This window comes from Parasteatoda tepidariorum, chromosome 6 (assembly GCF_043381705.1).
Source record: "Parasteatoda tepidariorum isolate YZ-2023 chromosome 6, CAS_Ptep_4.0, whole genome shotgun sequence".
Classification (NCBI taxonomy): Eukaryota; Metazoa; Arthropoda; class Arachnida; order Araneae; family Theridiidae; genus Parasteatoda; species Parasteatoda tepidariorum.
In genome coordinates this window covers 35,599,061-35,613,355 of record NC_092209.1, presented here as the reverse complement: position 1 = coordinate 35,613,355, position 14,295 = coordinate 35,599,061, and the positions used below count along the sequence as shown (strand labels likewise).

Here is a 14,295-nt window from a genome sequence, read left to right as displayed (position 1 = left end):
CTATTTGTTTTTATTACAAGTTTTGATAAGATGAATTTTTTATTCCTAGTGTGGCACATTTTCTGCCGCCATTACTTTTTTAATTCTGTACGTAATTTGCGTGGACGATTTTCCTTCATGATGAACAAAACAACTGTTCAGAGTTTAAACTTTCAATTCATCAGTACAAACTATTCATCATTTGATGCAAGAGTTTCTCTTTTTCTTTCATAAGTATAGGATAGAAATTTTGCTTTTATTTATGTTTTTTAATCAAAGATATCTTTGTAAAAGGTGTTTTTTACTGAAATATTACAAAAGATTGTCATTATAGGGATGCCAACCAAATGTTTTGAATTTTAACTTCCAATTGTTAGATGAATTTGGAAAATATAATAGACTTGGTTAAGAATTCTAAAAATAAAATAAATAATCATGAGTTGTTTTACAAGATACTTTTTATTTAATATTTTGCATATGGAAATACTTGCTGAATTTTAGCATTTATATAATAAAATTTTAGTTATTGCATTTAAAACTAATTATAATACAATTACTTGGTTTTAAGGCTCTGCCGTCACATGAAATAATGCTTTTTTACTGTTGGAAATTCGTAACAGTTCTCCAGGATTGTTAGGTTAAGGAAATTTTTCGAAGGCTCCATCGTCATATGAAGTGCTTTTTTTGTGAATAATATATTTTTATAACTGCTGCGAGATTGCAACCACCACTAAAGTTTAGCCAATCTTAGGTCATCGCTGTCTAAGCTTATTTTGAAAATAACGCAAAACGTCAATATGGTAGAAAAGCCATAGTTTTGTGAAAATGAAAAGCGTTTGTGGTCTAATTTTTTAATATTAACTTACTCCAATGCTGTGCTGACTGAGAATGAGGCTGTGATTTTGATAATTTTCATCTAGATGGAAAAAGTTATTTGACCATTCTAAAGCCCAGATAATTCTTCGTGCAAGATGATATATATAGTTGGAAAATCATCACATTGCTTCAAGCGTAAGGCACTTAAACTGTGGCTTTTTTTTATTTTCCTTGGTGACAAAGCTTTGAAAAGCAATGTTAATACTTTGCACTTCTTTAATATCAGTGCCCTGTATACTATTTTTGAAAATGGTACAAAATATCAATATTATAAAAAGACCACAGGTTCGTGGAATTAAATAGCGTTTTTTTCTTAGAAATATTTCCAACACTGAATTATGTATGTTCAACAAGAATTAAGAAATTATTGATTCCTTTGTACATGGCAATTAAAATCACACTTAAGTTGTAACAGTGCTTGCTACACTATTACAATTTAAATCAGAGCACCTTATGATGGATAAAAATTACCTGGTCTTCAAATTATTATACTCTTAGGCTTTTTTATTTCTATGACGGTGAATTAAAACATTGAAATGGATTGTAAAATACTAATGCTAAAATAATCGATGTTAACTAAATCATTAATTGTAAATTTTTGTGAAAAAAACCTTGGTGCTTGATAATGGTAAACTACTGTCTATTCATTATTTTAAAAACTGACAGTGATTTTTTTTCTTCGTTTATAAAGAAGACCTTTATAACCTGTTTACAGCGTTTAATAATAAATTTTATCCAGATTAGAAAATAAAAACGATTATATCAAACTTCTAATTAAGATATAACTATACATATATATTATATATATTAAAATAAAATATAAATAAAAACTTATAATTTTATTATTGAGGCAATTATTATAACTAATAATCTTATATTTAAGAATCATTAACTTTTTATCGTTATATAATAAAGTGTAATAAAATTTTTAAAAAAAACTTTATTTTTTAGATTTAAATTTTTTCACTCATTCCCTTTTTGAACTGAAATTAATGGTTTTATAATAAAAAATTTTAATTTATAAAACCAACAAATAAAAAAAGTAATTATTTAGTACTAGACATCTCAAAAAGTAAAGAATAAACTACTTACTAATTGAAGTACTACTACTAATTTATTTTAAATTTTTATTTCGTTCCATCTTACCTTGTCTTTCGTTCCATCTTACCTTGTCAAAATACCAAAAACAGTAAACTTTCTAGTTTGATTTGGTCATTTGTTTTACTTTAAATAAAAATATACCTACTCAATGGTCAAAATAAACACTATATTCGTGAGAATGATATGTTACAGAATCATCTGCAAATATTTTGATTGAAATTGATAGAGATCTTTAAAAAAAAATATGCACTTTGTTTAAAGCAATTTCATAAATTTGCCTAGAATAAACTAAATGATTTTTTTTTTATCAGTTGCAATAACAGCTCTAACGATTTTCACAATTACATACTAATACAATCATATAAATCTTATGATTTTGTTAGAAGGTAAAGAAAAATTAATCTTCCTTTTTGTTTATGATATACTAAATACCTCCTAATGTTGGCATCCCTGTTATTCATAATAACTATTTACTATGTCGTTTTTACTCTTTCATGTGTATTAAATTACATATTAAATGCAGCATATGAGAAGAAATAATGTAAGGTGTAAGTTTTCACTCAACACCTTTTAACACTTAATTTGTGAATGTTACTATCTGTCTTCCTGTTATATGACTCTTTTAAAGAGTATTCCATAAGGTGATAAAGGCTGCAATAAGTAGATATTTTGAATTCATTAGAATAATCTATATTTTGTAGATTTATGAGGCAACTATTGAAAAAAAAATTTTAGTTTGGTGAATCTCATGTTTGAAGAACATTAATCAATTAATAAATTAACTTATAAAAATAAAATTTCGTTAAAACTAGTAAGTTATCACTTTTTTCCCCAATTTCGTTTGAAAGATTTTAATAGAAATTGGTTTTAAATCAAAATTTTGAGTTCTTGACAAAGTTTGTTGTTGTAATTCCTGCATTATTACTGTTTTGATATGTATAATCTGATATCATGTTATGACCTAAAATAATTTTGATAACTTTAAACATTAATATTACTAGTTAAGTCAGGAAGAAAGAAAACATTGTATAGATACGAAAATGTTTTGATTTTTTTTTATTTGATAAATAAAGTTTTACTGACGTATATACTGTTTGGTCTATGCATCTATCTTCATTCTTTAGTTAGAATTCTAATTTTAATTACTGTGGAAGGTGAACTTGGATAACTTCTGGAAAAAAAAGAATCTTACCCATAATGCTAACCCAAATGTGAAATTTTGTCATAAATATCTCACAATTGCTAACTCTTTTTTCAGCATTTTACTAAGATACATCTAACCTAATAACGTAAATTAATATATTTTAATAACACAAATATATTTTAATAACACATGTTTCAAAACTTAAAATTGTATAAGGAATCAATGTTAGCAAAGCGAATTAAGCTAGTCTATGTCATTTAATAGACAAATAACATTTGCTTTTCAAATCAATATCTTAAGCTTTAGAAAATTAGATAAAATGAAATAAATTAATTAAAACAATTTATAAGTAAACAATTATTTAATAAATTAAATAATGAAAATCTATGTCATTTATTTTAAGATATTTCCTATGTGAATCATCAACTTATATCTATAAAAAGGAAAAATAAACAGTAGTGTAAACTAAAAGCTCAATATAATATAAAAAGTAATAATGTTCAATATAATATAAATGAAATAACTATGAGTTATAGAATGTGAAAACCGAGTTATGAAACTATGTGACATAAGTTGTTGCCAACTTAGAGATATACCTACGATTTTGGTGCCCCGTAAGACAAACATATATAAATACAGTCAAACCCCGCTGTAGTGAACACGGTTTATAGTGAACTCCCGGATATAGTGAACGAAATGTTCGGTCCCGTGCCTTGCTATACACGTATAATGTTATTTTTTATGGATATAATGAACTTTTTTCTGTCTTTGACTGATTTTCTTTTCATTTTTTTTTTTTTTTTTTTTTTGATGGAGTCTCACTCTGTNTTTGAAATTTCTACTTCAAAATAAGTGCATATACCGATTCCTGAAACCATCGATAGAGGGGAATTAAGCAATAAGCATTTTTTCTTGTTTGCTTCTTTTATCTCACATTCCCATCCCTAAACAAACCAAGTAGATGTTTCCAACCAGGCAGATGATGCACCCAGGGCCGGATTAACCTATAGGCACACTAGGCACGTGTCTAGGGCCTACGAAAAACTTGAGAGAAAAAATTGCTGACAAAAATAATTTAGCTTTAAAAACAACAAGTGTATTTTGCACAAAAAAATGAAGATACAAATAAAAATATAATATTTTTCGGTAATAAATTATTTTGCATAATCTTATGATCTAATATATTACTTTTTTGGATTCAACGAAATCTTGTATTATGCTGTCGAATTCCAAACTACGCAAAATGTCGTATTCAATAGACATAAGTGCGAGTGATGCCAAACGATCTTGATTCATTGTTGGGGGCCGTTCAAAAAGTACGTACATCCCGAAGGGGGGAGGGGATTTGCTATTATGTACGGTTTTGTACGATGGGGAGGGGGGGAGGTATTATACAAAGTACGTACTTTATAAACATACACCAAATTTAAATTTGACTTTATCCTACACCCTCCTTAAGTAAATATTTAATTTTATTTAAAACATAATTATTTTAATTTTTATGAAAAAGGGGGGTAGACTAATAAAATGTACGTACTCTAAGGGGGNTTATCAATTTTAATCTGGAGAAAGATCTTTCTCCTTCTGCATTTGATCCAAGAATCGACAAATATATTCTTAATGCAATGTGAACGTTAGGAAAAGTAATCACAAGTTTATCTTTAATTTGAGCCTTCAACATTTCTTGTGCAGATTTATGTTGATACAAATTTGAAAATAGTAAAAATTCATCTACAAAGTTTTCCTCTAAATTGGATGAGTAAATTTTCACCAAATTTTGCACTTCTAGTTTAATCTCAGATTCTGACAGATTTTTGTGAACAAGAAAACCGAAATTATCGTACAAATCACTGTAAACTTTACACCTTTTAGTCATTTCTGAAATTACTAATACATCTAAAATGGCGTAGTACTTTCCTGACAAAACGTGACTAACATTTTAATAAAATAGTATTAAATCATTTTTTTTTCTATTAGTAAACATTTAACCTACCTTGCAAATTTATTTATAAATAATTTCAAAAGATTTACTTTTGACAATGTTAATTTCCTTCACTTAGTTATCATAACTAAGTATCATGAAAACTATGAAGCTATTTGTAGTATAAATATTTCTTGTAATTAATCTCACTATCAATTTCACTGTTTTCTTTGCTGGTTTGTTGTTGTATTGTTGACGTGAAGTGTTTACCTTTACATAGTTATCGATCGAACTAATCATAATGGTACATATTATCGATATCAACTGCAATATCGGCAGTATGTCGGTATTGCAGATAAAGTTCGATAAACAAATTTGTAAATTAAAATCCATATTAAGAAAAATGTAAAAAAAAATATGCAAGAAAATTATAGCATATATTTTGAAAAGAGGGGAGGAGTGGGGGAAGGAGGGAAGGGCCCCGAAAGGTATAATCCAGCTCTGGATGCACCTGTAAGGTGTCAGTGCGATCAATATGCATTTTCTGTCAGAGGGAATGAGTAATTATTCCTTATTGGTCAAAGGGTTGGACACTAATACGTGTGGATAAGGCTCTCATTTCAACTCCTTTTTGCTCTCAGTTCAGTTTTTTAAAAAAGCCTGCAAACAAGTGTCTCAAATGTAACTATGGAGAGCAGTAAGCGTAAAACGTTCGCCATTGATGATAAAATGGGCCTAATCAGAAAAATTGAAAAAGGATGCAATCAAGCTGATATTTGCAGGGAATATAAACTATCCAAATATGCAGTTTATAACCTATGGAAAAATACGCAATTAATAATTTCTGCTCATGAAAAAAATTTAAATGGCAGAGAAAGTTAAGAAAAGCAGATCACAAGGATGGTGAAGAAGCATTACTGAAGTGGTTCACCAATCGAAGAAGCGCAATCTTCCAGTATCTGGACAAATGCCGATGAATTTACAAAGCGATTTTATGAGACTACTTTTATGTGCGCGAATGGCAGGTTAGACACGTTTAAAAAGCGGAATATCAGAAATTCAGGAAAAATCATCTGAGAGTCGGGAAGTGTTTCCATATCTGATGTTGAGGATTACTCATCAGCTAAAGATTACTATTTTTCTTCAAGGGACATTATGCATAATAATGTATCAAAAAACATACCTTCAAAAACTTGTACTCATCACCCAATCAAATTTACTACTCAGTTCATCCATCTTTGAAGCTGCTTAAGAAGTGATAAATTATCTGTCATTTAGTAGAAACAAGGGAGACCACATGAAAGTGATTGATATCACCCCATATCATATATAAAGCATGCATTTTAAACAGAAAAAATTTTAAAAAGATCTGCAAGTTAGAAATGGAATAAATAAAATCTATTTTACTCTTATCAGAGAAATGAATCATAAAAAGAGAGTATAAAGAAAAGAAATTGTAAGATTGTCTGCAACTTATTTGAAAAAGATAAAATTAAAAAATGTTCACACATTCATAACAAATAGAACTACAACAAAATGTAATCAAGCAATACAAAACGGCTATGAATTTATGCTTGTTCAGCAAATTTTTTAGTATTCAATAAGCACTGAAATTAAGATAATTCTTAAATGAACATAATAATAAAAACTAAACATACCTAACATAATTAATAACTAAGTTAACATAATCGTGAACTAAAATCAAAAATGGTGATATACTATTTTAAAATCTAATACTAATGTATGTGTATGAAAAAAATATTAAGAATTCATTTAAAATAATTTTATTATACAATCACAATTTTAACAACTAATATATGAGCATTTTTTTTTTCAAAATATTTATTATTGTACATGTATCCCTAAACAAAATGAACACGTAACTACAGTGACAATAAAAGTAACTACAGCTGTTTTTATAATTCGGAACCAAATTTGATTGTTGCTACATTTCTAGTACTTCATTTAAAATGTAAGCTATATCATTTATAATTGAGTGATAAAATAAAATTATAGTTGTTAACTTAAAGTATATTAAAATTTTTTAAAAGATTAAACCAAATTTATTCATTACAATTTTAAAATACATCCAAATTCCAGTAATCAAAATTTTATAATACAACTAATAATATATCATCAATATTAGAAAACTTTAGAAATTTTCTGGTAAAAATTTATATTTATAGAATATTAATTATTAAAACACGCGAGTAGAAGAAGTTTTCAAAATTGTGTAAAGTTTCGTTATTTTTATATTCTGTATATGTTCGAGTTTAGTCAAACCATTGTGTCACAAAATTGTCAAGAATATTTTAATATAAATTAAGTCATTATGTATGTAAAAAGTAAACAATTTTGTAACAAAACTTTTTTTTTTACCTAAACATGGTAATTCAGTAAAAATTATAAAATGCAGAATAGTAAAAATTTTTAAAAACATGAAAACAGTTGGAATTTTTAGAGCCTATGTGTAACTTACAAAATGATTGAAAAGTATGACTTAATGTTATTTTCTTGAATAGATATGATTCTAATGCTTATTTAGTATTAATAGTAAATTAAATTATGAGAAGGCAACTATTAGATAAAATAATCTATCATTTTTTGCATTAAATTTTATTTTTAGCATATTAAAATTTTTAAAAGCTTTCAAATTTTTTGCTTCCGAAAAATTTATCTAAATTTTATTCAGCATTTAACTAGTAAAATTGATAAAATAAGAAGTGTTTCATATGAAAACAATCAAAAAAATTCTAAATTTTATTGCAATAATTAAGACCTTTAATTTCATTTTTAAAAGTTTTTCTAATTGGGGTTTAACTTCTTTTCTTGTATGTAACTGACTCAAAAATCTTAAAACAAAGTAAACAATTGTGAAGTTTTAATAATTTTGACTATTTATAAGAATATCTTATGATATTCCTATTTGTATTCAATATTAATGGAAAGCAGTATGCACTTTTTTTTAAATTCTAATCAACACTTTGAACTGGGTGTTAAAATTTTAAAGATGGGACTGAAGGAATACAACCTCAAATTTGTTTATTTATTTAGTCTGTGTAACAAAATAACCTTATTATAAAAATATGATCATGAACAAGTTATATTTCAAGGAAAAACACAACCCTCATTTGAACAAACCAGTGCACAAGAATATATAGCTGTACTTGATTATACATTATAATATATTGCAATACACTTATTTGTCTACAATAAATGTATATTTAAACATCAGTTTGAATTTCTTTATCACTCATTTCAGGTGTATTTAGTGGGTTATGCAAAGATCCAAAAGTTTTACTTATGTCGAGTAGTTCTCGCAAACCATAGTTTTCTGTTACCAGTTCAGTCAGCTTTTCAATTTCATTAATATAACTAACATCATCAATCTTCACAGCTTGCTTCATAACATCTGCTATTTCACAAATATTATCGGCCATTTTTTGCAGTTCCTGAAAAATATCAATGCATTCGTCATGGCATAAATTAAAATATTTGAATAACTTAGTTTATGAGTATTTTTATATTGACATTAAGAATGTTTTTCTTAAGATATGATAAAACTTAAAAGTAGAATTCTGCAATTAATAACTATTATTAGATACATTTTAAAAACTACACTATGTCATAAACATTAATAAGTAAAAAATAAAAGTATGCATAGGTTGTGAATTTAAATAAGCTGAACAAATTTCTTAAGATCTTAGCAAATTACAGGGTTGCCACTCAAATCTGAAAAAAAAATTCCCTGTGTTTTCCCTGTACATATTATACGCAATATATTAAGAAGAAAGAACAATTACTGTGCTCTTGTGTGAGCTATATTGGGATAACTATATTAGTTTTAATTGCTGGAAAAACAGCTGAGCATACTTAAATAATGCTATAATAAGTGAAATAGTTTAGTATAGCTGAAATATGGTTAAATATCCCATAGATCAAAATTCCCTGCATTTTCCCTGTTATTTTAGGTGATTTTTAAATTCCCTATATATTCCAAGTTTTCCCTGTTCTCCCGGTGGAGTGGCAACCCTAAGTTAGTAAATTCTCTTGATTTTCAAGTCTTAATTTTCCAAATGTCAATGGTTATGATCTTAACCACATAGGTTTGATCATAAGCTTAAACCAAAAAGTAAATGTGTTAAGTTATAAAGCCTAGCAAAGTTCAGTCCAACATTCATAAAAAAATTTTATTTGAAGAGCATAAAAGAAAAACATTGAAAGATGGGAAAGTTTTAAATTGTTTTTACAATCCGTATTCTTTAAAGTAGGCAGCATGAACCCTTAAAAGGCAACAAAAAAAAAAGTTACTTCATATGGCAGATAATTAAAACAATATCTAAAGCAATATTTAACAGCAGCAAGAAACATGCTGTTTGATCACAACTTCTGATAACTATAAAATTTATGGCTTAACTTGCTAAATTTGTGTTCATATTATCAGGCTGGACAAAACAACACCCCCCCCTCCCCCCCAAAGATACTTCAGTCATTTTTGATTTAGTTTTATATTTTAATTTTGCATGAGAGTTTTTTTTTAATTCAGCTTTAGTGAAACAAAAATGAATAGTTGAAATTAAATGGCTCATTTAAATTATATCAAGTGAAATTTTGGGCATAAAAACATAGACTGTGGAGATGCGACATGCATTTTTTGATGGACAAAATTTCTAAAAACGGCTGATTCGTTTTTCAACAATGCTGAATATTTCACAAAAACAGATAATTTTTCATAAATGGAGGAAATTGATTTAATTTTAATCACTGCACTCTGCTTAGAATAGATATTTCAGAAAATGCAAAAATTCTACCTAATTATATATCAACATCTAAGTTCGTAGTGAAATTCTGATTAATAAAAACAATAATTTTCAGATGGATTTAATATCTGTTCTTAAAAAGAACAGATACTTTACTTTTCCATCTTAATTAAAGGAACATTAATACGCTCTTAAAACAAGAGGGATGCATTTCAATTAATGCATGAAGTTAATTTATCTTTAATTATTTGGAAGTTTTAATTAAAATACACTTTATAATTACTTTGCTTTTCAAATTAAAACCTATTGAGATAGTGCTGTAAATTTTGAAAAAACCCACCTCGGAAAAAGTGGGCTTTCTCAAATGGAAGAAGAAAACCTGGACAGGTTTTTTCGAACTCCATCCACTTTGATAAACAATGGCTAAGAGCCTCACAAAAAGTTACATGTAAGGCTCTAGTTTTACACTATTTGGCTCTTCGGCTTGAACATGACAAACAAGAGAAGCTTAACATATAACATAAAATTGGTTATGAATTAAAGTGCCTAAATTTAGATTGACACAACTTGTGAAATAAAGAAATCTATTTAAAAATGATAATTATTAAGTTTAGTAATTCTAACAGCTTCTAAAAATTTTTTATCCATTTTATGAACAGTTTAACTCACCTGAGAATTATTCATATAGCTGCCATCATTTTTGAGTGAGCAAGAATTTACTAATTCTGTAACCTGTTGCCTATATTTGCTCATAATTAATTCCAATACTGATTGATGTTCTTCTAGCATATCCCTGAGTTCTTTGTTTTCCTGTAGTAGATCTTTTATATGTTTATTTTCCTGTTGTGCATTAAAAACAATTGGTGGTCGCACCTGGTTAGCCATATTTTGATCATTCACTTCTTCGTTATACTAAAAAAATATATGATATGAGATAAATTACGGCGTAATACTATTAGTACAAAAAAAATGATAGAAAATTTTCTCACAAAAATTATATATGAAATATAAAACAACATTATATACAAAAATTATAATTTGTGATAAAGTTTACTGAATACAGTAAAAGTCTAATACAGTGACAACTTAAAATTGCAACTGAAATTGTCATTAGAGTAATTTTTTTGTTGTTAGCAAATGCACATAACTAATGTTAAAATAGCAATAGAAAAACTAAAATAAACATATTTACCTCTTTTTTTTTATTTTTAACATGTTTTTATTTAATATATATCATTAATGTATACATTTATAAATATATCGCATTTGCCTACAAATTTTAGACTCGACTAGGAGTTTTTATGTAACAATCCTGGAGTGTATTTGAAATATTAAGATTTATAATTAAATAAAGATTGAATTAATCCTAATATCTTACTTTGTTTACTTATTTACTTGGCAGAGTTGTTTAATTATTTAATTTGCTGTTATAAAATTGTACTATTGAACTACACAGAACCTTTGTTTCAGTTTATTTTAATATTTTTCAAAACAATCTAATTTTACATTATAATATAATGGAATAGTTCTGACTTATTATATAAATCTTTAAAACTCAAAACATTTTTTACTAAGAGACAAATATTAATTTGACTATTAATAGTAACTTTATTTATGCTTAAATAAATTATTTAAGCTTATGATTTTAGATTATTGTTTATTTTAAATTACTCTCAATAATTTTCGTTTTATTTTTAATACTTTTTTAAGGATTTACCGAAAGAATCATCTGCACAATTCCACAATTTAATTACAGGATTGTGTTTTTTAATTTACTACATTGCTACAAAGATTTAAATTTTTACTATACTCGTACTAAAAAGGGGTTAGATAATAAGGACTTATTACACAATATTAATAAACAAATTAATATTCCTAGAAATAATTTAATAGCTTATTACTAATTGATTATTAAATAATTAATGTAATTTATACTTTAAAAAAAAACAAGTTCAATAATTAAATAACATAATAAAACAAAATGAACAAAACATAAATAAATTTAGCTGTTTTTGTTATTATTTAGAATATTCGTAAACAAATTCTGCTGTTCGTCATTTTATATGCTATTTAAAAAGGAAACGCACACATAAAATTAGACTCTACTTAGCTTATATTATTTTAACAAAAACACATAAAAAAATAATGCAAATACATATTCAATTCATTTAAGGACACACATATAAAAAGTCAATTAGGTTAGAACACAAATATTTTTTAAAAATATAATTAAATTTTTTAAATAAATGAGAAGTTGTTTCAATATACTACCAGAAGTTATTTCAACGCTTAATAAATTCGATGATGAGCAATAGTCAACAATGCTTGTTAAATTCTACGTGGTAAACTTTGGAGTAAAAATAATACGGAAACACAAAGGTAAATGGAGCGTGACATTACGATACCAAAACATATCCAGATAAAATATAATAAATTATAATTTATATGATTAATTTAAATATATCTCACTTCTTTCATGGCATCTATATTTTTATAAAGAGTTTGTGTTTGCTGAATAATATTGTCCGCACTTGATTCGTGCTCTCGAAGACGATTGACAAGTCGCTTTGCATCGTTCAAAATCTGATGAACCGTAACGGACATTGTGCTAAAGTAAATTAATATATAATTAACATTCGTATTTCACAAAAACAACAAATGAGTTTTATAATCATTTAGAAAAGGGCAAAAAAAAAGGAAGAAAAACATCTTACTATGAGCAGACGAAAAGAGAAATATTTATAAGATACGACGAAGCATTTAACTCTGATTTTTGATTACGAGCTGATTAAGAAAATAAGTTTTTAAAAAATAACATTAATGTTATAGAGTGAAAGTAATCAGTTATATTTTAGTTAATAGTTGAAATTAAACTATTTTCGAGAAACTAAAACTAATTTAGGAATTTGTAAACTCAAGTTGAATCAAAGTTGCAGTTAATATTTTATTTAGACTGATTCAGATATTGGCTCTGAAGGGTTATTCTCACTAAATTTGATTTTTTTCTTTTTCCGCTTGCGAGTTTTCCGCAGGTCAATGTTTTCCACCAGCAGGTTCTCAGTCGTATTCGCGAATTTTTAGTATGCAGCGTAACGGTACCTTAAAATACTGCCTTCTCATTTAGGTAGCTAGGTATTTTATTTACGTTGCACTAGAGTTGCACAATGGGCTATTGGCGACGGTCTGGGAAACATCCCCGAGGATGATCCGAAGACAAGCCATCAAAGTTTTGATCCTCTCCAGAGAGGATGGCTCCTCCGCTTTGGTAGCCTGGTGACCTGCGTGCGATGTCGAGCACTTTACGGTAGAACAGTTTAACTCGGACCGATACTGCGCATCCTCGGTCCATACATAGGCTGATCAAAGTGGTCGCCCACCCGCTTACTGAAAGCAGGCAGTGATGCTTGTCTTCGGTGCTCTACTGGGTACCGTGTCATTACGATCAGTTCACTGCGGGACTGCCTTCTCATTTAGAAAACAAGTGTCATCATGCCGACGTTTGAAAACATTTTTTTTATTATTTTCTATCACCATAACTTTATGAATCCAGTTTCCTCTTGAATTTTGAACGTTACGCTTATTCTAATAACAAAAAAAAATTGCTAAAAGCGTATAATTGAAAATAACTTTGATTAAACTTAGTCAGTGACTTTTTTAATTTCAACTTCATCTAAAGAATGGAGTGTTAACCAATTGAATAACGTTAACATTATCGGCTAAATGAACCAAAATAGCTCTTTAAATTGCTCAGGTGAAAATCTGGTCAACATTTTTATTTTTTTTTCCAACTTTTTTAAAATTCTTTTTAATGCATCTTATTCCAGAAAGGATTCCAGAAATGCAGAGGCAACTTCAGGTACATATGCCGCATTTATTTATTACTAGCCACCTAAGGCGGCCAGCTGTCCGCCACTCTGAAGGTTTTCACAAATAAAGTTTTTTAAAACATAGCAGGAAATCTGAAGATTAGTGGACAATTAAAGTGTTCCTGTCCAGCAATTTTGTCTTCATATCCAGTTCTGCTGCAGATGTGTTATAGCTCTTGAGGATGTTTGAAATTATATAGCTACAACGCTTAAGAAAAAAAAACTAAAATGCTAAATATATGAAAAGAACACGAAAACGAATAAATTTTTTATGGTATCAATTTCTATTTCTATATAATTTTTTATGGTATCAAATTCTATTTCTATATCTGTTACGTCAAGCACTCGATATTTGGTCAATTTAGGAATTGGTAACTGGGCGGAGTGAGCTTGACGCTAGCTTTTATCCATCAATCTTCTTATAACCCTATATTGATTGTGTGACCAAACTTTTTCGCCAAAGCAATTGGCGTTGTTTAAACAAAAGCTATGGGGCACGGGCATTGATTGTAAACAAACAATCAATTGCGGGTGCCTGGGTGGCGTAGCGAAGTTTAAAAATAAAGTGTTTTTAACTTATATTCTGAATTTATTTAGAATATTACATACATTTTTCAAGGGATAGTGTACTAAACTTTAAATTGTGAT

The 14,295-nt window shown here is 27.6% G+C and overlaps 1 protein-coding gene across 1 annotated transcript; it reads right to left on the bottom strand.

Moving 5' to 3' along the window:
• Window positions 1-6,789: 6,789 nt before the first annotated feature.
• On the bottom strand, window positions 6,790-12,845 carry LOC107447454 (FGFR1 oncogene partner 2 homolog). The gene is made up of 4 exons (XM_016062374.3): window positions 12,496-12,845; window positions 12,251-12,389; window positions 10,451-10,693; window positions 6,790-8,473 (listed from the first exon to the last, which is right to left on the bottom strand). Exons 2-4 carry the CDS (start codon window positions 12,383-12,385, stop codon window positions 8,246-8,248), a joined length of 606 nt encoding a protein of 201 aa, XP_015917860.1. The 5' UTR covers window positions 12,386-12,389; window positions 12,496-12,845; the 3' UTR covers window positions 6,790-8,245.
• Between the last annotated feature and the right edge of the window lie 1,450 nt (window positions 12,846-14,295).

Coding starts and splice junctions, on each gene's coding strand:
- LOC107447454 (XM_016062374.3), bottom strand. CDS start 12,385: ATGTCCGTTACGGTTCATCAGATTTTGAACGATGCAAAGCGACTTGTC. Junction 10,694..12,250: donor ATATAGATGCCATGAAAGAA/GTGAGATATATT, acceptor ATATTTTTTTAG/TATAACGAAGAAGTGAATGA. Junction 8,474..10,450: donor GCTATATGAATAATTCTCAG/GTGAGTTAAACT, acceptor GATATTTTTCAG/GAACTGCAAAAAATGGCCGA.